We start from the raw sequence: 27,170 nt of genomic DNA, 5'->3' as shown, positions 1-27,170 counted from the left end.
CTCATTCACGTAAGAGACTAGACGTATAAGATTTCATGGGATTTAGCGATTAGGAGTGACAGATTGTTTGGTAAACGTATAGCATGTTCTATATGTTATAGTTATTTGAATGACTCTTACCATAATATGTTACGTTAACATACCAGGCACGTTCTCAGTTGGTTATTTATGCCTCATATAACGTACACTTATTCAGCCTGTTGTTCACTATTCTTTATTTATTTTAAATTGCCTTTCTAATGTCTATTCTTGGTGTTGGGTTTTATCAAATACATTTCCCAAAAAATGTGACTTATACTCCAGTGCGACTTATATGTTTTTTTCCTTCTTTATTATGCATTTCCGGCCGGTGCGACTTATACTCTGGAGCGACTTATACTCCGAAAAATACGGTAACTGTGACAAAATAAATGGAGCAAAAACGAATGCCCACTGCAGAGGTTACAGGTTTTAAAGTAGAAATAAAACACTATAAATGTTTTGTACGATTTTTAGTGATCAGGGAGATCAATATCGTGAAAGGCTGTGAATCTTTTGGGCACCACACGATTCGATTCAGAGTTGATTCTCGATTCAAAGCGATTCTCGCTTCAAAATGAATACTTTTTATTTACCCTTTGCTGGGGAAATAAAGGTTTAAAATAATTACCGTATTTTTTGGAGTATAAGTCGCTCCGGAGTATAAGTCGCACCGGCCGAAAATGCATAATAAAGAAGGAAAAAAACATATAAATCGCACTGGAGTATAAGTCGCATTTTTGGGGGAAATGTATTTGATAAAAGCCAACACCAAGAATAGACATTTGAAAGGCAATTTAAAATAAATAAAGAATAGTGAACAACAGGCTGAATAAGTGTACGTTATATGAGGCATAAATAACCAACTGAGAACGTGCCTGGTATGTTAACGTAACATATTATGGTAAGAGTCATTCAAATAACTATAACATATAGAACATGCTATACGTTTACCAAACAATCTGTCACTCCTAATCGCTAAATCCCATGAAATCTTATACGTCTAGTCCAGGGGTCGGCAACCTTTACCACTCAAAGAGCCATTTTGACAAGTTTCACAAATTAAAGAAAACAATGGGAGCCACAAATTTTTTTTGAAAATTTAAAATGAAAAAACACTGCATCCAAAGCTTAATTTGCTTTGTGCTATGTTAACCAGAGGTCTCAGACACACTCCCCGGCCCGCACCTTAATATGAAAATTTAATGTTAGTTCGGCCCGCGAGTTTTGAATGAATGGCGCTTAATAGCGTCATACTTCCCAACCCTCCCAATTTTCCCGGGAGACTCCCGAATTTCAGGGCGTGATGGCACTGCTTTTAGCGCCCTCTACAGTCTGCTCAAACAGTGTACCTGCTCGGCCACATGTTGAATGCAGCTTCTGCATGCACACTTAAGTGACAGCAAGGCAAACTTGTTCAACAGCCACACAGCTTACACTGACGGTAGCCGTATAAAACAACTTTAACACTGTTACGTTACAAATATGCGCCACACTGTGAACCCACACCAAAAAAGAATGACAAACACATTTCTGGAGAACATCCGCACTGTAACACAACATAACAAATACCCAGAATCCCATGCAGCCCTAACTCTTCCGCTCAACCGACGCACGGAGGGGGGGGGTTTGATGTGTGGGGGGGTTTGGTGGTAGCGGGGGTGTATAATGTAGACCGGAAGAGTTAAGGCTGCATGGGATTCTGGGTATTTGTTGTGTTGTGTTTATGTTGTGTTACGGTGCGGATGTTCTCCAGAAATGTATTTGTGATTCTTTTTTGGTGTGGGTTCACAGTGTGGCGCATATTTGTAACGTAACAGTGTTAAAGTTGTTTTATACGGCTACCGTCAGTGTAAGCTGTGTGGCTGTTGAACAAGTTTGCCTTGCTGTCTCCTACGTGTGCAAGTAAAAGCTGCATACATGTGGCCGGGCTGGCACACTGTTTGTACAGGCTATAGAGGACAATAAATGTAGCTCCATTAGGGCACGCCTTTGATTTAGTAGCTAGGGTAAAAATCGGAGAACTTTTGCCCTGGGAGATTTTTAGGAGAGGCACTGAGATCTGTAAGTCTCCTGGGAAAATCAGGAGGGTCGGCAAGTATGCAGCTGAGCCGCATCAGAGTGGTCAAAGAGCCGCATGCGGCTCCGGAGCCGCGGGTTGCCGACCCCTGGTGTAGTCTCTTGCGTGAATGAGCTAAATAATATTATTTTATATTTGACTGTAATGTGTTAATAATTTCACACATAAGTCGCACCCCCGGCCAAACTATGAAAAAAACTGCGACTTAAAGTCAGAAAAATACGGTAAATAATAACATTGGGTGCCATTACTATGACTAACTACATTCCTCCATAAAAAAGATGAACATCTGTGAAAATGTTCTGTATAACTTAAAAGAAAACTGGTTTTCACAGTGAAATTGCAAACAGCTAAAATTATACACAAAGCCAACTATAATCTGCTACCCAAGAATATACAACAATTCTTCTATAAAAAAAAAAGACGAGAAATATAATCTTAGAGAAAAATGTCATTTAAAACATTTGTACGCACGTACAACACTTAAGACCTTCAGTATATCAGTATGTGGAATTAAATTACCTCTTGAAGCTCATCGAGAGAATGCCAAGAGTGTGCAAAACAGTAATCAGAGCAAAGGGTGGCTATTTTGAAGAAACTAGAATATAAAACATGTTTTCAGTTATTTCACCTTTTTTTGTTAAGTACATAACTCCACATGTGTTCATTCATAGTTGTGATGCCTTCAGTGACAATCTACAATGTAAATAGTCATGAAAATAAATAAAAAAGTGTAATGATTAGCAGATAATGGAAGTTGCATACGCACAATATGGCTAAAAGGACAATATTATTATCAAAACAGTCAAATGTAGCCTTGACATACCCTTCAATACAGCAACTGTCCCGCAACCCACACATTAGACCCACCCCAAGTATTCATTAAAGAGTTGTTCCCGAGCTATAAAACATCATTTAAACCCCCTCCTCGTCTTAAGGAGTCTGAGACTGGGATATAGTCTTAAATATTCCCTGCTAAAAAAGTGCTGTCCTTTGGGAAGCTTCTAATTGAATGCATTTATCTGGCAGATTATATCTGAAGAATATTTTTTTGCCTGGTCCTTTTGTTATGCTACATCCCTAAATGGATCCTAATTTTGTTACGGAGGCCAGTGGGATCGATCTTGTGTGTGAGATTGTTCTTGTCCGACAGCAGAATGACGCAGCGTGCCATCATTGCAGTAGAATGAATAATGTAGACTTACAACATCTAGAGTAGTGCTCCAGGAAAGTGTTTCTTTACCAAAAGCGCAGCCAAAAAAATACACATTTCTTAGCTGTGTATGGGCTGTAGTTGTAATACACTTTTCCACCACTTGTGGCAGTAATGACAATATCAAACAAACAGAAGAAGTCTGGAGCTAAAGCTAGGAGAAGTTTAGGTGCAAAAATGATGACTGAAGTGGTCAATTTGTATTTTCATTTGTACTCGTGGAGGGGGGGCGTGGCCTGCGAGCCTGCCGCGGAACAGGGTTTGCCAGGACCGGGCTCGAAGTCAAGTCAAGTCAACTTTATTTATATAGCATGTTTACGACAACTTTTAAATTGAACCAAAGTGCTTTACAGGTTAAAAACGTATAGAGCAAAAAACAAAAGAAAAAACAAACAAAGAACATAAAACAATGAATGAGCTGAACAAGATAGTGCAAAAGCAATACGGTAAAAGGGGTCGAATAAAAAGTAAAAATTTGCTAAATAAAATAAAAATAATAATAATAAAAGTGTGACAAATTGAAAAATACTAAAATCGAAGACAGCGACAGGTGCGTAGATGGCCCAGGTGGGCCTTGTTATCTAATCACCTGCCGCCTTTATTAGCAGCAGCCGGAATGAGACACGTAGTTGGAGGTGCTGCCGAGCGGACGCAGGGTAGAAAGATATTTTTCTGGAAAGCAAAAGCCTCTGCACATTTATGAAAATAGAACAGTGTTATACCCTGAATTCCGGGCTCTCCTGGCAGTGTGTGGTGGTCCGAAGAACCCACTAGAGGGCAACCTCCACAGTACTGTACTTAATTTTTTATTGAGGATTTAGTTAAACGTATGAATTATTCATTTAGTTTATTCAGTTTCGCACAAGATAATTTGGTCAGTTATTTATGACTCCCTTATACTACTTATTTTTCTAATCAGCCTGACTTAAGTCCAAGTTTTATGTGTTAAATAAGTGTTCATCTTTGTGATTAACACATCGTTTCATATCATTTGACAAACTAAGTAGGTTAGATATATTTATTGAAAATAATGACTTAGACTTCCTTTTATTGTCATTCAAATTTGAACTTTACAGTACAGATAAGAACGACATTTTGTTGCATTAGCCCGTTGTAGTAATAAAGAGTAAGATTACTAATTCAGTGCTAATATTTGAGTGGTTTTTCTTAAGTTAATTTAATTTGGGTAAGCAAGTCATTTAAGATAGGATAGACTTTTATTTATCCCACAATGGGGAAATTATGAGGTTGCAGTGCAGATTTTTACATGCAGCAACACCATAAAATGTAATAAAAAAATGATTAATAAATCATACATGCTGTGCAATGATTGCACTACGAATATGTATTTTTTTACTCTCATTAATTGCGATTAATCACAATTCAAAGTTATTGACCTGTTTGTTTGTTTTTAAGTATCGTCTGACAGCACTCATTATTAGTAGTATTATTGAAATTACTAATTATTTTTTAGTAAAGGAGGCGTTTATTTGGGGTTTGTTTCAAATTGCGATGACACAAATAATTGAGACACTGTGTCCAGTATTAGAGCAGTGTTTTTCAACCACCGTGCCGCGGCACACCAATGTACCGTGAGATACAGTCTGGTGTGCTGTGGGAGATGATCTAATTTCACCTATTTGGGGTAAAAAAAATATTTTTTGCAACCAGTAATTATAGTCGGCAAATGATGTGTTGTTGTTGAGTGTCGCTGCTGTCTAGAACTCGGCAGAGTAACCTTGTAATACTCCTCCATATCAGTAGGTGGCAGCAGGTAGCTAATTGCTTTGTAGATGTCGGGAACAGCGGGAGGCAGTGTGCAGGTAAAAAGGTATCTAATGCTTAAACCAGTGGTTAGAGATGTCCGATAATATCGGCCGGCCGATATTATCGGCCGATAAATGCTTTAAAATGTAATATGGAAATTATCGGTATCGGTTTTTTTATTATCGGTATCTTTTTTTTTGTTTTTTTGTTTTGTTTTTTTTATGAAATCAACATAAAAAACACAAGATACACTTACAATTAGTGCACCAACCCAAAAAACCTCCCTCCCCCATTTACACTCATTCACACAAAAGGGTTGTTTCCTTCTGTTATTAATATTGTGGTTCCTACATTATATATCAATATATATCAATACAGTCTGCAAGGGATACAGTCCATAAGCACACATGATTGTGCGTGCTGCTGGTCCACTAATAGTACTAACTTTTAACAGTTAATTTTACTAATTTTCATTAATTACTAGTTTCTATGTAACTGATTTTATATTGTTTTACTTTCTTTTTTATTCAAGAAAATGTTTTTAATTTATTTATCTTATTTTATTTTATTAATTTTAAAAAAAAAGGACCTTATCTTCACCATACCTGGTTGTCCAAATTAGGCATAATAATGTGTTAATTCCACAACTGTATATATCGGTATCGGTTGATATCGGTATCTGTAATTAAACAGTTGGACAATATCGGAATATCGGATATCGGCAAAAAGCCATTATCGGACATCCCTACCAGTGGTTTTTAACCTGGGTTCGATCGAACCCTAGAGGTTTGGTGAGTCGGCCTCAGCGGAGCCTCCGCCACAAAGGTAAAGACACATCCGACTTATCGTGTAAATAAAAACTTCTCCCTATCGGCGTATTATGGATACCCCCAAACAATGTTCCCTCTAATTTTCCATCTGATTTGCAGGTTGTTTGATTGATCGATTTAAACTTTTACTAGTAGATTGCAAAGGACACAGTACAGTACATATTCCGTACAATTGACCACTAAATGGTAACACCCGAATAAGTTCTTCAACTTGTTTAAGTCGGGGTCCACGTTAATCAATTCATGGTAATGTGTGTAAGGCAGGGGTGGGCAATTAATTTTTACCGGGGGCCGCATGAGCAACCCGAGCACTGCTGGAGGGCCACATCGACAATATTTCAATTAAATTTTGCTCAATATTATTTTTCATATATACCGTAAGATAAATAATAATAATAATAATAATAATTAATAATAATAGTAATACTTCAACATGGTGTGTGTAACAGCATTTCATGACTAATATAAATACATTAACATTAATAATAAATGACAGTAAAATAAGCACACGTATGACTGAGGAGTCACAGTGTAACTTTGTGTGGTGTTTGAGTTGTCCGACTTTTTGTGTGGCCATAAACGCACCAGTGGTTTAGTGCTATGTGTGTTGGTGACAGATGACAAGTTGGTTTTGGCCTGGTTTGTACGGCAGAAAATGACTAGTTTTTTGAGATAGAATTGTTTTACTCATGTTTTTGGTGTGGTTATGTCCGAATATAAACAGTTTTGCTCAATAAAGTGATCGATATAATTCCTGTCCTCGAAGCATCTCGATAGACGTTACAATAATTGAACGGTGTTCAATTGAACGGTGTTGACGAACACCGTTAGGGCCGCTTGTTGTCACTGTCACTCAAAGTTGCATTGCAAAATTACATAGAATAAATATGTTTATTTTGTTTACAATTCAGATGGGATTTGATTTGGTGCGCGGCATATATTTGCTGTGCGCAGAGGACGCTTGAGCAATGCGCAATAGCGCAGGCACGAGTCCATGTCTTGTTGAAAACACGCCATTCTTCATCAACTTTTCTCTTTTTGGCGTCTCGGGTGTAAACCGTGCATCACTTGTCGCTGCATGTGCACCTTCACTCGCAGGTTACACACGGACACACGCCCATAAATAATACTTTTCAAAATAAAAGCAGCACAGTTGTATTGCGCGCACGACAGATGTTTTTTCAACTTTATTTTGTAATTTGTGATTGTAGCTGTTCACATTCACTCACAATCACGCACACGCATACGTCCACACGGAAGTAATACAAATAACGATTTTCAAAACAAAAGCAGCACCGTTGTATTGCACACTCGACATAGATACTTTTTAAAATTGATTTTGTAATTTATAATTGGCCTCACGCGGGCCGTACAGGGACGCACAAAGGGCCGGATGCGGCCCATAGGCCGCAGAATGCCCAGGTCTGGTGTAAGGTGTGTAATTTGTTGTGAGTTCATGCACTGTGTTGGTTTTGTTCTTTAAACAAGGTGATGTTCATGCACGGTTCATTTTGTGTACCACTAAAAAAAACATGACTTTTTCTTGAATTTGAAAAAAAAAAAACATTTTATTTTTCACCTAAGAAGGGTTCGGTGAATGCGCATATGAAACTGGTGGGGTTCGGTACCTCCAACAAGGTTAAGAACCACTGGCTTAAACCAAAAATAAACAAAAGGTGAGTGCCCCTAAGAAAAGGCATTGAAGCTTAGGGAAGGCTATGCAGAACGAAACTAAAACTGAACTGGCTACACAATAAACAAAAACAGAATGCTGGACGACAGCAAAGACTTACTGTGGAGCAAAGATGGTGTCCACAATGTACATCCGAACATGACATGACAATCGACAATGTCCCCACAAAGAAGGATAAAAACAAAGTAGATGCGGGAAATATCGCTCAAAGGAAGACATGAAACTGCTACAGGAAAAAAACAAAAAGGGAGAAAAAGCCACCAAAATAGGAGCGCAAGACAAGAACTAAAACACTACACAGGAAAACAGCAAAAAACTCCAAATAAGTCGTGGCGTGATGTGAAGTACTTTGAGACAAGAGCTATAGTGATGCATGCTTGGTTATGCTTTAAAGTAGGGATGTCCGATAATGGCTTTTTGCCGATATCCGATATTCCGATATTGTCCAACTCTTTAATTACCGATACCGATATCAACCGATATATGCAGTCGTGGAATTAACACATTATTATGCCTAATTTGGACAACCAGGTATGGTGAAGATAAGGTACTTTTTAAAAAAATTTGTAAAATAAGATAAATAAATTAAAAACATTTTCTTGAATAAAAAAGAAAGTACAACAATATAAAAACAGTTACATAGAAACTAGTAATGAATGAAAATTAGTAAAATTAACTGTTAAAGGTTAGTACTATTAGTGGACCAGCAGCACGCACAATCATGTGTGCTTACGGACTGTATCCCTTGCAGACTGTATTGATATATATTGATATATAATGTAGGAAGCAGAATATTAATAACAGAAAGAAACAACCCTTTTGTGTGAATGAGTGTGAATGGGGGAGGGAGGTTTTTTGGGTTGGTGCACTAATTGTAAGTGTATCTTGTGTTTTTTATGTTGATTTAATAAAAAAATAAAAAATAAAAAAAACCATACCGATAATAAAAAAAACGATACAGATAATTTCCGATATTACATTTTAACGCATATATCGGCCGATATTATCGGACATCTCTACTTTAAAGTCATATCCAACAATTGCGAAACCGACTTTTTACTGTCAACTGAGTTTCGTTTTTTTAATGATTTCTGCTGATTTCAACACAAAAATGTACCTTGGCTCAAAAAAGGTTGAAAAACAATTAGAGTATGAGGTCACAGTTTGAGGAAGTAGACTACAACACTAATGTTGTTGTGGTAGCGGTTCTATTTGGAGGTCGACCTAAGAAGCAGCAGCAGCAACAGACGCCACCTTGACTTTCAGTTTGAGAAAGAGCTGCAGGCGACAAGCTGCACCTTTTTAAGGCCTCGCCAAGGCAACCAGCTCCTCGCGGCGCTGCATCCTGCTGCTTCTCAAAACTCACACCGCGCACCAGCGCCTTTCCGTCACATCCCAGCCAGATGCTCGCGCCACATGACCAGAAAGGGCCAATTACTCGCCATCTTTATTTGGAAACGAGACATCGAAACCTATGGAATGCCACGAGTTGAGTGATTCTCCAAACTGGGGTAGTATGCGGGCTCCATCTAGTGGTACGCCAGAGAATCACTTTAGTGTTTTATTTTCCTATATTCAAACACAGTGTTACTGTTCAAATTGTGTGTAATGTTACAGTGGCCAATAATATTCAATTCACTTGTCAAATAAAACCTCTGCCTCGTTTTTAATGAATACTTAGGCCTACTACTACGCTACTGTATTGTAATGTTGGTCATTATGGTGGTACTTGAAGAGCCAAGTATTTTCTGAGGTGGTACTTTTAGTTTGAAAACCACTAAGTGTATATGAACAGGTCTATATGGAGTGGGAACAGTTAAAGGCCTACTGAAATGAATTTTTATTTAAGCGGGGATAGCAGATCCATTCTATGTGTCATACTTGATCATTTCGCGATATTGCCATATTTTGCTGAAATGATTTAGTAGAGAACATCGACGATAAAGTTCGCAACTTTTGGTCGCGGATAAAAAAAGCCTTGCCTGTACCGGAAGTAGCGTGACGTCGCAGGTTGAAAGGCTCCTCACATTTCCCCATTGTTTACACCAGCAGCGAGAGCGATTCGGACCGAGAAAGCGACGATTACCCCATTAATTTGAGACAGGATGAAAGATTTGTGGATGAGGAACGTGAGAGTGAAGGACTAGAGTGCAGTGCAGGATGTATCTTTTTTCGCTCTGACCATAACTTAGGTACAAGCTGGCTCATTGGATTCCACACTTTCTCCTTTTTCTATTGTGGATCACGGATTTGTATTTTAAACCACCTCAGATACTATATCCTCTTGAAAATGAGAGTCGAGAACGCGAAATGGACATTCACAGTGACTTATCTCCACGACAATACATCGACGAAACACTTTAGCTACGGAGCTAACGTGATAGCACATCGGGCTTAAATGCAGATAGAAACAAAGTAAATAAACCCCTGACTGGAAGGATAGACAGAAAATCAACAATACTATTAAACCATGGACATGTAACTACACGGTTAATGCTTTCCAGCCTGGCGAAGCTTAACAATGCTGTTGCTAACGACGCCATTGAAGCTAACTTAGTATAACGGGACCTCACAGAGCTATGCTAAAAACATTAGCTATCCACCTACGCCGGCCAGCCCTCATCTGCTCATCAACACCCGTGCTCACCTGCGTTCCAGCGATCGACGGAGCGACGAAGGACTTCACCCGATCATCGATGCGGTCGGCGGCTAGCGTCGGATAGCGCGTCTGCTATCCAAGTCAATGTCCTCCTGGTTGTGTTGCTGCAGCCAGCCGCTAATACACCGATCCCACCTACAACTTTCTTCTTTGCAGTCTTCATTGTTTATTAAACAAATTGCAAAAGATTCACCAACACAGATGTCCAGAATACTGTGGAATTTTGCGATGAAAACCGAGCTTTTTGTATTGGATACAATGGTGTCCGAATACTTCCGTTTCAACGATTGACGTCACACGCATACGTCATCATACATAGACGTTTTCAACTGGAAGTTTCGCGGGAAATTTAAAATTGCACTTTATAAGTTAACCCGGCCGTATTGGCATGTGTTGCAATGTTAAGATTTCATCATTGATATATAAACTATCAGACTGCGTGGTCGGTAGTAGTGGCTTTCAGTAGGCCTTTAAGAACAAAATAGGATTGGACTGGATTATAAAGCGCATTAAAGGAGTCATATTATAATTTTTTTATTAATGTAAAAGACTTCCTTGTGGTCTACATAACATGTAATGGTCGTTCTTTGGTCAAAATGTTGCATAGATGTTTTACAGATCATCTTCAAGCCGCTTCCTGACAGTCGCTTCAGGATGCTCCGTTTTGTGGGCGGTCTTATTTACGTGGCTCACCTTCGACAGCGTCTTCTCCACGTCGTCTTTGTTGTAGTGGTGTAGCGCGCAAGGACGGGAGTGGAAGAAGTGTCAAAAGATGGAGCTACTTAACTTTAACTTAACTGTTTTAATGACATTCAGACACTCATCCGTGGCTCACTAGTGCAATAACAACGCCGGAAATGTGTCCCGTGACGAAACGTTCGACCGTAATTGTCTAATAACTAAAGTTCCTTGGGTGAATAATGTAAACTCACTACACCGGTATGTTTTAGCGCTATAAGATATAAGAACTTTACACTACTTTATATTAGACATGGCAACAGCGCAGGATGAATGTCCCATAACAAGAAGATAAAGAAAAAGAAGAAGCTTATAGACTACGGCGTCGGCACGGACTACAAAACGGCAGATATGTCTTACCTTATACACACACCATAATAGATAGATAGTACTTTATTGATTCCTTCAGGAGAGTTCCCTCAGGAAAATTACAAATATATATAACTAATACTCATATGTTGAAACACATCAAGCGGTGCAGCTTCATAGCTTACCAAAGTCGTACTAAAACATGTTGATAGATTTTTGAGCGCCGTGTGTAATGTTCTATATTTTCAATGGAACATATAAAATGTTGGTGTTGTTTACTTGAGTCATACTGCAGTCTACACATATCTCTTGTGTGTGCCTGCCATCATATTGCAGTCTACACATATCTCTTGTGTGTGCCTGCCATCATATTGCAGTCTACACGTATCTCTTGTGTGTGACTGCCATCATATTGCAGTCTACACATATCTCTTGTGTGTGACTTCCATCATATTGCAGTCTACACGTATCTCTTGTGTGTGACTGCCATCATATTGCATCCTACACGTATCTCTTGTGTGTGACTGTCATCATATTGCAGTCTACATGTATCTCTTGTGTGTGACTGCCATCATATTGCAGTCTACACGTATCTCTTGTGTGTGACTGCCATCATATTGCAGTCTACACGTATCTCTTGTGTGTGACTGTCATCATATTGCAGTCTACATGTATCTCTTGTGTGTGACTGCCATCATATTGCAGTCTACACGTATCTCTTGTGTGTGACTGCCATCATATTGCAGTCTACACATATCTCTTGTGTGTGACTGCCATCATATTGCAGTCTACACATATCTCTTGTGTGTGACTGCCATCATATTGCAGTCTACACATATCTCTTGTGTGTGCCTGCCATCATATTGCAGTCTACAAGTATCTCTTGTGTGTGACTGCCATCATATTGCAGTCTACACGTATCTCTTGTGTGCCTGCCATCATATTGCAGTCTACACGTATCTCTTGTGTGTGCCTGCCATCATATTGCAGTCTACACATATCTCTTGTGTGTGACTGCCATCATATTGCAGTCTACACATATCTCTTGTGTGTGCCTGCCATCATATTGCAGTCTACACATATCTCTTGTGTGTGCCTGCCATCATATTGCAGTCTACACGTATCTCTTGTGTGTGACTGCCATCATATTGCAGTCTACACATATCTCGTGTGTGCCTGCCATCATATTGCATCCTACACATATCTCTTGTGTGTGCCTGCCATCATATTGCAGTCTACACATATCTCTTGTGTGTGCCTGCCATCATATGGCAGTCTACACATATCTCTTGTGTGTGACTGCCATCATATTGCAGTCTACACATATCTCTTGTGTGTGACTGCCATCATATTGCAGTCTACACATATCTCTTGTGTGTGACTGCCATCATATTGCAGTCTACACATATCTCTTGTGTGTGACTGCCATCATATTGCAGTCTACACATATCTCTTGTGTGTGACTGCCATCATATTGCAGTCTACACATATCTCTTGTGTGTGACTGCCATCATATTGCAGTCTACACATATCTCTTGTGTGTGACTGCCATCATATTGCAGTCTACACATATCTCTTGTGTGTGACTGCCATCATATTGCAGTATACACATATCTCTTATGTGTGACTGCCATCTACTGGTCACACTTATCATTTCACAATGTACCAAATAAAATAGCTTTGAGGTCGGTAAGCAAAACCAGAATTATTCCGTACATTAGGCGCACTGTCGAGTTTCGAGGGGGAAAAAAAAGGATTTTAAGTGCGCCTTATAGTCCGGAAAATACGGTAATAAAAATAGAACTTCAGCAGTGAGTGGAAGGTGTATCGTGTTTGTACCTCGGTCTGAGAGAGGAATGTGGACGTGACCTGCTGCTTTTTGTCACTGGGCCTCTCGAACTGACCCCTGATGTCATAGTGGCCTGGACCAGGAACTCCCTTTTAGAGTAGAAAGACAAAAAGTTGCAGTTATTAGTCATTTATCTTGTAAAATACCATCCAAATGTTTGGAGACACGTATCGCTCTACGATGGGTGGCGTTTTCATTCATGGCCACCCACTTGATGTCCTCCGAAGACAAGAAGACAGTGATGCATGAATCTTGTCTGCTCGCAAGACACCTTCTGCTGTGTGGTTCTTGGCAAGGTATGAAGATTATTTAGAGAAGTGGAACCCCGCAACAGTTATTGTAAAAAAAAAAAAAAAAAAGATTCCTGCCAGAATGTTGTTTTTTAGAGAAGAAGAAAACAACAGAGATTTCAATAGGGAGGCACACTGCACTATTTTTAACAGGACTGCTGTCTCTGAGACTGACAGTGTGAAGTGGGGAAGACGAAGGCAAATATAAAGAGGCGAAGGTCTACTGACAGCAGGCATGGAGTTGTATTATGGGATGTACACCCTGGAGTTGAAAACATACTGGATTAATAATAATAAAAAAAACAAAGTCCAAACTAATAACAGATAAAATACTTTAGAATTATTTGGGTTACCATGGGTAATAAAATATTTAAAAAGATATAATTTTACAATTAAGTGAACAAGGCCCTAACCTACAATTGCAATTTTTCCCATGTACGTAAACAATTTGTGGTGTACCAAGCTGATACTGGATATGGGTCTGATATCAGCAAAAAAAATCAGATTAAATCAGCTAATTGTCGTCCAAAAAGCACACTGTTGGTCATTTCTTATATTTTCGTGACGTCATTTGCAAAAGGTAACCGTGGTAGGCTATTGGCTACTAGGAGCTGGCAGCTACACAGCAGCTAAGCACACAATATCAAACAAGCTATAGATATACGGAATAATTAATTGAGCAATATTACAGTCTAAAACAAGACATGTGTCAATATAAACAAATATCAAATTATATATATATATATATATATATATATATATATATATATATATATATATATATATAATATATATACATTAGGGCTGCAACTAACGATTAATTTGATAATCAATTAATCTGTCGATTATTACTTTGATTAATCGATTAATGATCGGATAAAAGAGACAAACTACATTTCTATCCTACCCAGTATTTTATTGAAAAAAAACAGCATACTGGCACCATACTTATTTTGATTATTGTTTCTCAGCTGTTTGTAAACGTTGCAGTTTATAAATAAAGGTTTATTAAAAATAAAAAATAAAACTGTATGCGCATAGCATAGATCCAACGAATCGATGACTAAATTAATCGGCAACTATTTTAATAATCGATTTTAATCGATTTAATCAATTAGTTGTTGCAGCCCTAATATATATATATATATATATATATATATATATATATATATATATATATATATATATATATATATATATATATATATATATATATATATATATATATATATATATATATATATATATATATATATATATATATATATATACACACACACACACACACGCACACATATTAGTCTCCCAGGCAGAAAAGTAATACAAAGTATCCAGTAACAAACATGTCCGCATCATTCCTTTACAAGCTTCATTTAATGAATTATTGTGGCCATTGGGTGTCACTAAAAACAATTATTTTATTCTGACAATATAATTGCACCTGTGTCAAAGTATAGTGGTCTTTTTTTTTAAGTCAATTTAAATTATGCACAAGTGTAATTTACTGCGATTAATCGTGATTAATCAAGATGCAAAAGTGCTATTGATCTGACTTTACAAAATTATCCAGGAAAATTTTTTTTAAAAATAAATCACTTGCTTATTTTTCTGCTTTTCAGCACAAATTTTGCATCTTTATTACTATTTGAAAAATAGAAGAAACGCCGACTGGTGTACTCGCTGGTAAATTGTACTTCAAAATACGATCATGCTCCTTTTGATAAAACAGTTAAGAAGTTTTGAACGGATAAATAAATGTTCCTATTCTGACAATTAAACTGCACCTGTGTCAAAGTATAGGGGTCTTTTTTTAAGTTCATTTAAATTACGCACGCGAGTAATTAACAGTGATTAATCCCGATTAATCAAGATCTGATTTTTTTTAAATATCCCAAAAAATTATAAAATTAATAAATCGATTGCTTATTTTTCTGCTTTTCAACACAAATTTTGCATCTTTATTACTATTTGAAAAATAGAAGAAAACAAAGAAAATGGAATTTTACTTCAAAATACGACCATGCTACTTTACTGTTAAGAAGTTTTGAGCAAATAAATTAAATGTTCCTATATGACATTCTGACAATATAATTGCACCTGTGTCAAAGTATAGTGGTCTTTTTTTAAAGTCAATTTAAATTATTCACGAGTTACTGCGATTAATCGTGATTAATCAAGATGCAAAAGTGTGATTGATCTAACTTTAAAAAATTATCAGGAAAAAAAATAAAACAAATAAATCACTTATTATTGTTCTGCTTTTCAGCACAAATTTTGCATCTTTATTACTATTTTAAAAATTGAAGAAACGCAGACTGGTGTAATCGCTGGTAAATTTTACTTCAAAATACGATCATGCTACTTTACTGTTAAGAAGTTTTGAACGGATAAATAAATGTTCCTATATGATAATCTGACAATTAAATTGCACCTGTGTCAAAGTATAGGGGTTTTTTTTAAGTTCATTTAAATTATGCACGCGAGTAATTAACAGTGATTAATGAACATTAATCAAGATGCAAAAGTGTGATTAATCGGATTTTTTAAAAATATCTACAAAAATTATAAAACTAATAAATCGATTGCTTATTTTTCTGCTTTTAAACACAAATTTTGAATCTTTTACTATTTGAAAAATAGAAGAAAACAAAGAAAATGAAATTTTACTTCAAAATACGACCATGCTACTTTACTGTTAAGAAGTTTTGAGCAGATATATTAAATGTTCCTATATGACATTCTGACAATATAATTGCACCTGTGTCAAAGTATAGTGGTCTTTTTTTTAAGTCAATTTAAATTATGCACAAGTGTAATTTACTGCGATTAATCGTGATTAATCAAGATGCAAAAGTGTGATTGATCTGACTTTAAAAAATTATCCAGGAAAAAAAATAAATCACTTGCTTATTTTTCTGCTTTTAAACACATAGTCTGCATCTTTATTACTATTTGAAAAATAGAAGAAAACAAAGAATATAAAATTTTACTTCAAAATACGACCATGCTACTTTACTGTTAAGAAGTTTTGAGCAGATAAATTAAATGTTCCTATATGATATTCTGACAATATAATTGCACCTGTGTCAAAGTATAGTGGTCTTTTTTTTAAAGTCAATTTAAATTATGCACGAGTGTAATTTACTGCGATTAATCGTGATTAATCAAGATGCAAAAGTGCGATTGATCTGACTTTAAAAAATTATCCAGGAAAAAAAATAAATCACTTGCTTATTTTTCTGCTTTTCAGCACAAATTTTGCATCTTTATTACTATTTGAAAAATAGAAGAAACGCCGACTGGTGTACTCGCTGGTAAATTTTACTTCAAAATACGATCATGCTACTTTACTGTTAAGAAGTTTTGAACGGATAAATAAATGTTCCTATATGATAATCTGACAATTAAATTGCACCTGTGTCAAAGTATAGGGTTTTTTTTTTAAGTTCATTTAAATTATGCACGCGAGTAATTAACAGTGATTAATGAACATTAATCAAGATGCAAAAGTGTGATTAATCGGATTTTTTAAAAATATCTACAAAAATTATAAAACTAATAAATCGATTGCTTATTTTTCTGCTTTTAAACACAAATTTTGAATCTTTTACTATTTGAAAAATAGAAGAAAACAAAGGAAATTAAATTTTACTTCAAAATACGACCATGCTACTTTACTGTTAAGAAGTTTTGAGCAGATAAATTAAATGTTCCTATACGACATTCTGACAATATAATTGCACCTGTGTCAAAGTATTGTGGTGTTTTTTTTTAAGTCAATTTAAATTATGCACGAGTGTAATTTACTGCGATTAATCGTGATTAATCAAGATGCAAAAGTGGGATTGATCTGACTTTAAAAAATTATCCGGAAAAAAAATAAAACAAATAAATCACTTGCTTATTTTTCCGCTTTTAAACACAAATTCTGCATCTTTATTACTATTTTAAAAATAGAAGAAACGCCAACTGGTGTACTTGCTGGTAAATTTTACTTCAAAATACGATCGTGCTACTTTACTGTTAAGAAGTTTTGAACGGATAAATAAATGTTCCTATTCTGACAATTAAATTGCACCTGTGTCAAAGTAAAGGGGTCTTTTTTTAAGTTCATTTAATTATGCACGCGAGTAATTAACAGTGATTAATCACGATTAATCAAGATGCAAAAGTGTGATTAATCGGATTTTTTAAAAATATCTACAAAAATTATAAAACTAATAAATCGATTGCTTATTTTTCTGCTTTTAAACACACATTTTGAATCTTTTACTATTTGAAAAATAGAAGAAAACAAAGAAAATGAAATTTTACTTCAAAATACGACCATGCTACTTTACTGTTAAGAAGTTTTGAGCAGATATATTAAATGTTCCTATATGACATTCTGACAATATAATTGCACCTGTGTCAAAGTACAGTGGTCTTTTTTTTAAGTCAATTTAAATTATGCACGAGTTACTGCGATTAATCGTGATTAATCAAGATGCAAAAGTGCGATTGATCTAACTTTAAAAAATTATCCGGAAAAAAACAACAACAAATAAATCACTTACTTATTTTTCTGCTTTTCAGCACAAATTTTGCATCTTTACTATTAGAAAAATAGAAGAAACGCCGACTGGTGTACTCGCTGGTAAATTTTACTTCAAAATACGATCATGCTACTTTACTGTTAAGAAGTTTTGAACGGATAAATAAATGTTCCTATATGATAATCTGACAATTAAATTGCACCTGTGTCAAAGTATAGGGTTTTTTTTTTAATTCATTTAAATTACGCACGCGAGTAATTAACAGTGATTAATCACGATTAATCAAGATCTGATTTTTTTTTTAAATATCCCAAAAAATTATAACATTAATAAATCGATTGCTTATTTTTCTGCTTTTCAACACAAATATTGAATCTTTATTACTATTTGAACAACAGATAATTTTTACACATGTATTGAGCATTGTCTCCCCATTGTGCACCAACCAGTGATGATGATGATGATGATGTTGTTCACACCAGTTCATCATTATGTTATGAGCAGACGGTGAAGGCCAATAGTTTAGCTCGGTCATAAATTGCTGTAACACTTTCAAACATTCCGAAATGTGGACTTGAGCTGGCTGGAGGAAAGCGGGAGTGAGGTTTGGGGGTAGAATATTTGACAGCAGGAAGATGTTTCACTTCCCTGCCTCACCCACTCTCCCCCACCCTAAAGGGAGGATGGAGAAGAGTATCACACAACTTCCAGCACACACACACACAGGTGAGTAAGACTAATATAACAAAGTGTATAGCTTTACTTCATGAATGCAAGCACTTTGTGTGTTGCTGTTGGACTGCAGCTCAACACTGACACTCTACTGACCCCTAAAGGGAGGATGGAGGAACGCATGGGCTACAAATAAAAAGGAGAGAAAACTAATAATAATACAAATATTTTATTGAAGCTCATTAGATTGTGCATGTGTGCCTCATACTGTGGCAGTTTACTTAATTGTATTATTTTATTAGGTGTATTTATTATAAGGACATAAGTGTCAGATGTTTGGGTGACTTGAAAAGTGTTATATAAAATCTATCAATTCAAACATTAAACATTTCTCCACAAAACTGAAAAAGTGGCTTAAGGAAAATCAGAAGTTTGAGCACTAGAACTGGGTGTAGTATGCACAAATGGGTCCAATTATTTTCAATCTGTTTTTAATTTTTGTACGTGTTTTACACATTTCTCAACTTTAAAAAAAAAAAAGCCTAACCACGGACAAGGGTTGCAAATTAGCCTGTGGCTAGAAGTCTTATGTACTTTGACACCGGTTACCTATGGGTAGCAATGTTTAATTGTACTGTCCTCATACTTGCCAACCCGAATTTCAGTGCCCCTCCCGAAAATCTCCCGGGGCAACCATTCTCCCGAATTTGTCCCGATTTCCACCCGGACAACAATATTCTACTGCCTTTAGCGTCCTCTAAACCTGTCTTCACGTCCGCTTTTCCTCCATACAAACAGCGTGCCGGCCCAGTCACATATTATATGCGGCTTTTTAACACACTTAAGTGAATGCAACGCGTACTTGATCAACAGCCATACAGGTCACACTGAGGGTTGCCGTATAAACAACTTTAACACTGTTACAAATATGCGCCACACTGTGAACCCACACCAAACAAGAATGACAAACACATTTCAGGAGAACATCCGCACCGTAACACAACATAAACACAACAGAACAAATACCCAGAACCCTTGCAGCATTAACTTTTCCGGGGCGCTACAATATACACCCCCCCCCCCGCTACCACCAAACCCCGCCCCCCTCAACCCCGAATTCGGAGGTCTCAAGGTTGCCAAGTATGACTGTCCCTGTCAAATAGATAAATAAATAGCAATTATTATTATTATTCCTATTACCGTATTTTCCGCACTATAAAGGCGCACCTAAAAACCTCCAATTTTCTCAAAAGCTGACAGTGCGCCTTATAATCCGGTGCGCCTTATATATGGACCAATATTGAGCCACAACAGGTCTCGCAACCCCAGCCTCTACTGTAGAGTCTATTCTATGCGCCTTATAATGCGGTGCGCCTTATGTATGAACAGTTTTAAAATAGGCCATTCATTGAAGGTGCGCCTTATAATCCGGTGCGCCTTATAGTGCGGAAAATGCGGTACTAATATTATGTCAAATAAATGACATGATTAAATAAAAAAATACAATATATACATATTTTTATTTACTAGTTTTATTAGCCTTAACCTTTAATAAATGCTTTATTTAATTAAAAAAACAAAAACATGTTAATCATTATTATTAAATAATTTAAATTACATGTTTATATTTTGTGAATTTAATACCTTTTAAAAATGTTAAAAAGTTGCAGGGTTATTAAATAAAATTTAAATATATTTTTGTTTTGATAAAAGACTATTCTTCCTGGTTTATGGAGGACATAATAATTCTGGGATGGTGGATGGACACCGCCATTGAGAAGTACATTTCATTTCCTGTATCTCCACCTTTATCCAGATTCTCATCGGTTACCTATGTGTAGCATTGTTTAATTGTACTGTCCCTGTCAAATAAATAAAACAAATAGAAATTATTATTATTCCTATTACTAATATTGTGTCAAATAAATGGCATGATTAAATTAAAAAAATAATACAATAATATATACATATTTGTATTTACTAGTTTTACTAGCCTTACCCTACAATGAATGCTTTATTTAATTAAAAAAACAAAAAAAAGGTAATCATTATTGTTAAATAATTTCAATTACATGTTTGTATTTTGTGAATTTAATACCTTTTAAAAATGTTAAAAGTTGCAGTATTATTAAATAAAATTAAAATATATTTTGTTTGTTTGATAAAAGACTATACTTCCTGGTTTATGGAGGATATAATAATTCTGGGATGGTGGACGGACACCGCCATTGAGAAGTACACTTCATTTATCCAGATTCTCACCAACCAAAATGTATATTTTTACTGGATGTTATACCGCATACCATTTTGGCTTGTGGTTAGAGTGTCCGCCCTGAGATCGATAGGTTGTGAGTTCAAACCCCGGCCGAGTCTTACCAAAGACTATAAAAATGGGAGCCATTACCTCCCTGCTTGGCACTCAGCATCAAGGGTTGGAATTGGGGGTTAAATCACCAAAAATTATTCCCGGGCACGGCCACCGCTGCTGCTCACTGCTCCCCTCACCTCCCAGGGGGTGATCAAGGGTGATGGGTCAGATGCAGAGAATAATTTCGCCACACCTAGTGTGTGTGTGTGTGACAATCATCGGTACTTTAACTTGAACTTTTTACACACAAACGCCAAACACTTGCCTTCTTTTCCTCCTGTTTGGACACCAGTTGGTGGTAACGAGGAATGACAAGCTGAGCCCTCGTGCCCCTCTGCTCTGTCCGCAGGTTTATGTTCTCGTAGTGCGTTTGTGGGACGCTGCCGGGAGAGAGGGGGAGATCGGATTTGTGCAGGTGTACCTAATGTCGTGGCCGGTGAGTAAGCTACATTACGTTTGCTCACTATCTCCATCTTCATCACCAGAAGGCAATGTTCATTATCAGCGGTTTAATAAATAGACGGACCGTCTTCCCATTAGCTCTTTTACTTCCACGTTAATGCAGTGGTTATATATGGTGTGTGTGTGTGTGTGTGTCCTCTCTAAATGATTTAACAAGGAGTGGTACTCACATCTCAGGGTAATAGTAGCCTGGCCCCGGGCCTTCATCCTTCATCACCTCGCCTCTCTTCGCCGTCATGTTGCCAAAGTGGACGCCTTTGTACTTTTGGGCACAACTCTTCTCTGCCTGGAGACGAGACGATGAAGAGGTTGAGGACGGTGAGAAGGGGAGAAGGCAGACGCACAAAAAAAAAAGGAAGAAGATTGTGGAGGGGGCGTGAATGACGGGGGGAAGCGATAAGGAGAAGACAAATGGATGGCGAAAAAGTTCCATTGCTTGGTTCGAGTCTTATCTCCTTGTGGTGAGGTGAAGTGGAAGGTGAATGAGAAGTGAAGTTGAGCCACATTATGTCACCCTCGTCCTGTCCTTTCGCTCTAGTTCACAGCCTTTGGAAGACTTTTACTCAAATATTACGAGTGTGTAAATGTGCTCAACCCCACTCTCTTTATATTTATCTTTTCACTGCCATGCTGATGACACCAACTCTCTGTCAATGAAACAGCTGCATCATCACCATCATCCTCGTCAAAACTCAACAACTGTTTGGAGGAGTTCAAAGTAAGGATGGAGTAGAGTTTTGTCCAAATTTACAGCTCCAAAACCATCTTAACCACCAAAAATCCTTAACAACCGGTACTTTTCAGAGGCGGTATAGTACCGAATATGATTCATTAGTATCGCGATACTATACTAATACCCTACAACTAGAGATGTCCGATAATGGCTTTTTTTGCCGATATTCCGATATTGTCCAACTCTTAATTACCAATTCCGATACCAACCGGTACAGATATATACAGTCGTGGAATTAACACATTATTATGCCTAATTTTGTTGTGATGCCTCGCTGGATGCATTAAACAATGTAACAAGGTTTTCCAAAATAAATCACCTCAAGTTATGGAGAAAAAAAATGCCAACATGGCACTGCCATATTTATTATTGAAGTCACAAAATGCAATATTTTTTTTAACATGCCTCAAAACAGCAGCTTGGAATTTGGGACATGCTCTCCCTGAGAGAGCATGAGGAGATTGAGGTGGGCGGGGTTGAGCGTTCCGGAAGAGTTAGTGCTGCAAGTGGTTCTGGGTATTTGTTCGGTTGCGTTTATGTTGTGTTACGGTTACGGCCGAAATGTGTTTGTCATTCTTGTTTGGTGTGGGTTCACAGTGTGGCGCATATTTGTAACAGTGTTAAAGTTGTTTATACGGCCACCCTCAGTGTGACCTGTATGGCTGTTGACCAAGTATGGATTGCATTCACTTGTGTGTGTGAAAAGCCGTAGATATTATGTGATTGGGCCGGCACGCTAAGGCAGTGCCTTTAAGGTTTATTGGCGCTCTGTACTTCTCCCTACGTCCGTGTACACAGCAGCGTTTTAAAAAGTCATTAATTTTACTTTTTGAAACCGATACCGATAGTTTTGAAACAGATACCGATAATTTCCGATATTACATTTTAAAGCATTTATCGGCAGATATCGGACTGCCGATATTATCCCTAGTGTTTACGGCATTATCGGACATCCCTACGTACAACCCCACTATACACACAGACACATACATATATACATACATATACACATATATATATATATACACAAATGTATATAGATACAGTATGTATACTTTTAATTGTTTTTTTGTGATATCACTTCATCTTTCAGGTAACATGTGAATCATGTTTCACAAAACATTGACTTTGTTAAGTGTTCTGAAATTAGAGTTTGAGATTCCACACACTGCACTGGTGTAAAGTGTAACCTGTGTTATATTGTAGTAATAAAATAAGCAGCAACAATTAAAAATACAGCAAAACAATATCATCTAACAAGAAAAAGATACGTTAGACTATAAAATGTTAGTGTTTTCTAAAAAAATACACACATCATAGTCAATTATGCAAATGTTACGACGATGTCATTGTTACAAAGAGATTGCCAATCTGTGGGAGACATTGTACATAGTCATTATTTAGAAAGCGGGAAGAAAGGTTGATAAGTTTGACAAAAGTGAAAACAAAGTTGCAGCATGTTGTGACCTTTGACCTCAGCAAACGGTCCATACATGTAAGTATTAAGACTGGTCTGTGCTGCCTAATAATGTTCATGTTCCTAACTTAAATGTGAGAGCTCCAGCGGTGCGTTTACAAAAAAAAAGACGTAAACTTTGAAATCAAAGCGTCTCAACTTCTATGAGAAGTTGTTCCTTGACCCAGCTGTCCGGCCTCCTTCACTCTGACACATCCTGAGAGGAAGAAGAAGCGAGTCTGACTCAAAGCACAAACTCCACAGGGGGCCTATCTCCGTGTTTCAACAGCGAGCGCTGGGAGAGATTGCGGGTTCAATCCCCTGTGATCCGACGAGGGGGAAGGGGGGGAAACAAAGATGTTGAGATAGTTGTAGTTAAAAAAGAGGAGCAGTTTATTTAATACGGCACGGAGACAAAACCAGCATGAAGACGCGGTCACAGCTGCCGCGCGGTCCGAAGACACAAATTGCATTTTTATGTCTACAAAAGGGCTTTTAAAAACCAAAACACAACACAGCTTGTGGTTATGTGTATATGATACTAGACAACATCGCTTATTTATTATTCAACCCTTAAAGGTGCTGTTTGCGACTTCCTCACAGCAACATTTTTCTAAGCAAAAAATGTAACAAGAACAGCTTATGTTACCTTATTTTTTTCACAATTACAAAGTTTATGTTATGAAAATGTTTTACCGGCCTGCATAAAATGATTGGTGTTTACGGCAGTCACTCACTGGGTCTCGTTAACACGTACGCGGACGGAGCGCGTGCACACGTACAAACGCATTTCAAGTAGGGATGTCAGTCCGATATTATCGGCCGATAAATGCTTTAAAATGTAATATCAGAAATTATCGGTTTCGGTTTCAAAAAGTTAAATGGATGACTTTTGAAAACGCCGCTGTGTACACAGATGTAGGGAGAAGTACAGAGCGCCAATAAACTTTAAAGGCACTGCCTTTGCGTGCCGGCCCAATCACATGATATCTACGGCTTACTTGGTCAACAGCCATACAGGTCACACTGAAGGTGGGTCGTATAAACAACTTTAACACTGTTACAAATATGCGCCACACTGTGAACCCACACCAAACAAGAATGACAAACACATTTCGGGAGAACATCCGCACCGTAACACAACATAAACACAACAGAACAAATACCCAGAACCCCTTGCAGCACTAACTCTTCCGGGCTGCTACAGTATACCCCAGGGACCCCATCAAGTCATAAAAATGGGGTCCCACAGTAAATTTTTTGTAAGTGTTTTGAAAACAAATGATAAACGTATGCATTATCCTGTTATATCTCACATTCTATATTGTGTTTTGGAAAAAAGGTTGTCATAAACATTACTTAATTCATTAAAAAAATACAAAAGAAAAAAAATGTTTATGCATATGTAAATTTATCAGTTATAAACATTCATTCACTTTCTTCTTTCCTTCATGGATCTAAACTTTACCGCTGCCAGTATTTTTTTCTATATTTTTATTGTAATATTTTCAGAATGTGTTTGTTCTATTTTTGGCCAAAGTAAGACAAAGAAAACAATCTGAAGTTGTCTTTATTTTTTAATTTTAATGCCATTACATGTCCGGGTTCATATTTCATCTTGCAGTCCACACGTACTGTATCTCTTATCTACTGGTCACACTTATCGTTACACCATGTACCAAATAAAATTGCTTCGAGGTCGGTAAGCACAACCAGATGTATGCCGTACATTAGGCGCGCCGGGTTATAAGGCCCACTGTCGATTTTTGAGAAAATGAAAGGATTTTAAGTGTGCCTTATAATCCAAAAAATATGCTACTTTTAAAATTTTTAGTCATTTAAACATCTATTTTTTTTGTATTAATGAAAATCATGTTAATTTAAATACTGTATAATTACAACAGATAATATAATTAGAATGACTGTCATAGTCATCGCTCGCTACATCAAGCAATGTATACATTGTTTCTATGAAGGATGACCTCCATCCATCCATCCATTTTCTACCGCTTGTCCCTTTCGGGGTCGCGGGGGGTGCTGGAGCCTATCCCAGCTGCATTCGGGCAGTAGGCGGGGTACACCCTGGACAAGTCGCCACCTCATCGCAGGACCTCATTGAACTCAATATATGAAAAAAAAAATATTGTGTAACACTTTTTATTTACTTCCCTTTTTAACATGTAAAGCGACTTTGGGTACTTAGAAAAGCGCTATATAAATCCCAGGTATTATTGTTATTATTATTTTAACCCTTAAGAGGTCACACCTTTGGCATAAAATGTCAGCTTCCCAATAACTGCTGTACTAATAGTCCAGGTTTCTGTGGTTTACCCGTTATACAGGGCTCAATACCGGGGTAAAGTGAAATATATGTATACACAGAGGCTATTTCATCCCTACAAGCCTGTTTCGCAGGTTTCCCTGCTCTTATTTTTTCCCCGCTCTTCAGGGGATTTTATCCCCTGAATAAAATCCCCTGAAGAGCGGGGGAAAAATAAGAGCAGGGAAACCTGCAAAACAGGCTTATAGGGATGAAATAGCCTCTGTGTTTTTTCCTGACCTAACATATATACATACTTTTTGTTTTTGTTTTTTTTGCCAAATGTGTGACCTTTTAAGGGTTAAATGATAACTAAATGATATTTTTTTCATATATTGACTTCAATGAGGTCATCCTTCAAAAAAACAAGAGCCAGTGGTTTAAAATAAATGCACAGTAGAAGTAACTATACTATTCACTTTTGCTTCACTGGGATTAATTTCCATGTTTATTTTAGTTGTTGCTTGCTCTGCATACCTATCTGCAATATCATTCTGTTTCGCAGGTTTCCCTGCTCTTCAGGGGATTTTATCCCCTGAATAAAATCCCCTGAAGAGCAGGGAAACCTGCAAAACAGGCTTGTAGGGATGAAATAGCCTCTGTGTTTTTTCCTGACCTAACATATGTACATATTTGTTGTTTGTTGTTTTTTTTGTTGGTTTTTTTGCCAAATGTGTGACCTTTTAAGGGTTAAATGATAACTAAATGATATTTTTTTCATATATTGACTTCAATGAGGTCATCCTTCATAAAAACTAGAGCCAGTGGTTTATAATAAATGCACAGTAGAAGTAACTATACTATTCACTTTTGCTTCACTGGGAATAATTTCCATGTTTATTTTAGTTTTAGCTGTTGCTTGCTCTGCATACCTTATCATTCTGTTTCGCAGGGAAACCTGCAAAACAGGCTTGTAGGGATGTTTTTTCCTGACCTAACATATATACATATTTGTTGTTTGTTTGTTGTTTTTTTTGCCAAATGTGTGACCTTTTAAGGGTTAAATGATAACTAAATTATATTTTTTTCATAAATTGACTTCAATGAGGTCATCCTTCATAAAAACTAGAGCCGGTGGTTTAAATAAATGCACAGTAGAAGTAGGTACTTTATCCATGAAGTGTTTTTTTACTCCTATGTTGATACAACCTGACCACTGACACTCGCACGCTGTCGAC

At 37.0% G+C, this 27,170-nt stretch overlaps 1 protein-coding gene across 1 annotated transcript in view; it reads right to left on the bottom strand.

Moving 5' to 3' along the window:
• stpg2 (sperm-tail PG-rich repeat containing 2) overlaps positions 1–27,170 on the bottom strand; it is a 109,665-nt gene that overhangs the window by 74,690 nt on the left and 7,805 nt on the right. Inside the window, exons 5-7 of the mRNA XM_062025823.1 lie at positions 21,654–21,769; positions 21,283–21,401; positions 13,147–13,241 (exon numbers count right to left, since the gene is read on the bottom strand). Of these exons, the coding sequence (XP_061881807.1) occupies positions 13,147–13,241; positions 21,283–21,401; positions 21,654–21,769 (330 nt within the window). The remainder of the gene's footprint in view (positions 1–13,146; positions 13,242–21,282; positions 21,402–21,653; positions 21,770–27,170) is intronic.

This window comes from Entelurus aequoreus, linkage group LG17 (genome assembly GCF_033978785.1).
Source record: "Entelurus aequoreus isolate RoL-2023_Sb linkage group LG17, RoL_Eaeq_v1.1, whole genome shotgun sequence".
Taxonomy (NCBI): domain Eukaryota; kingdom Metazoa; phylum Chordata; class Actinopteri; order Syngnathiformes; family Syngnathidae; genus Entelurus; species Entelurus aequoreus.
This window is presented reverse-complemented; position numbering and strand designations above follow the sequence as displayed.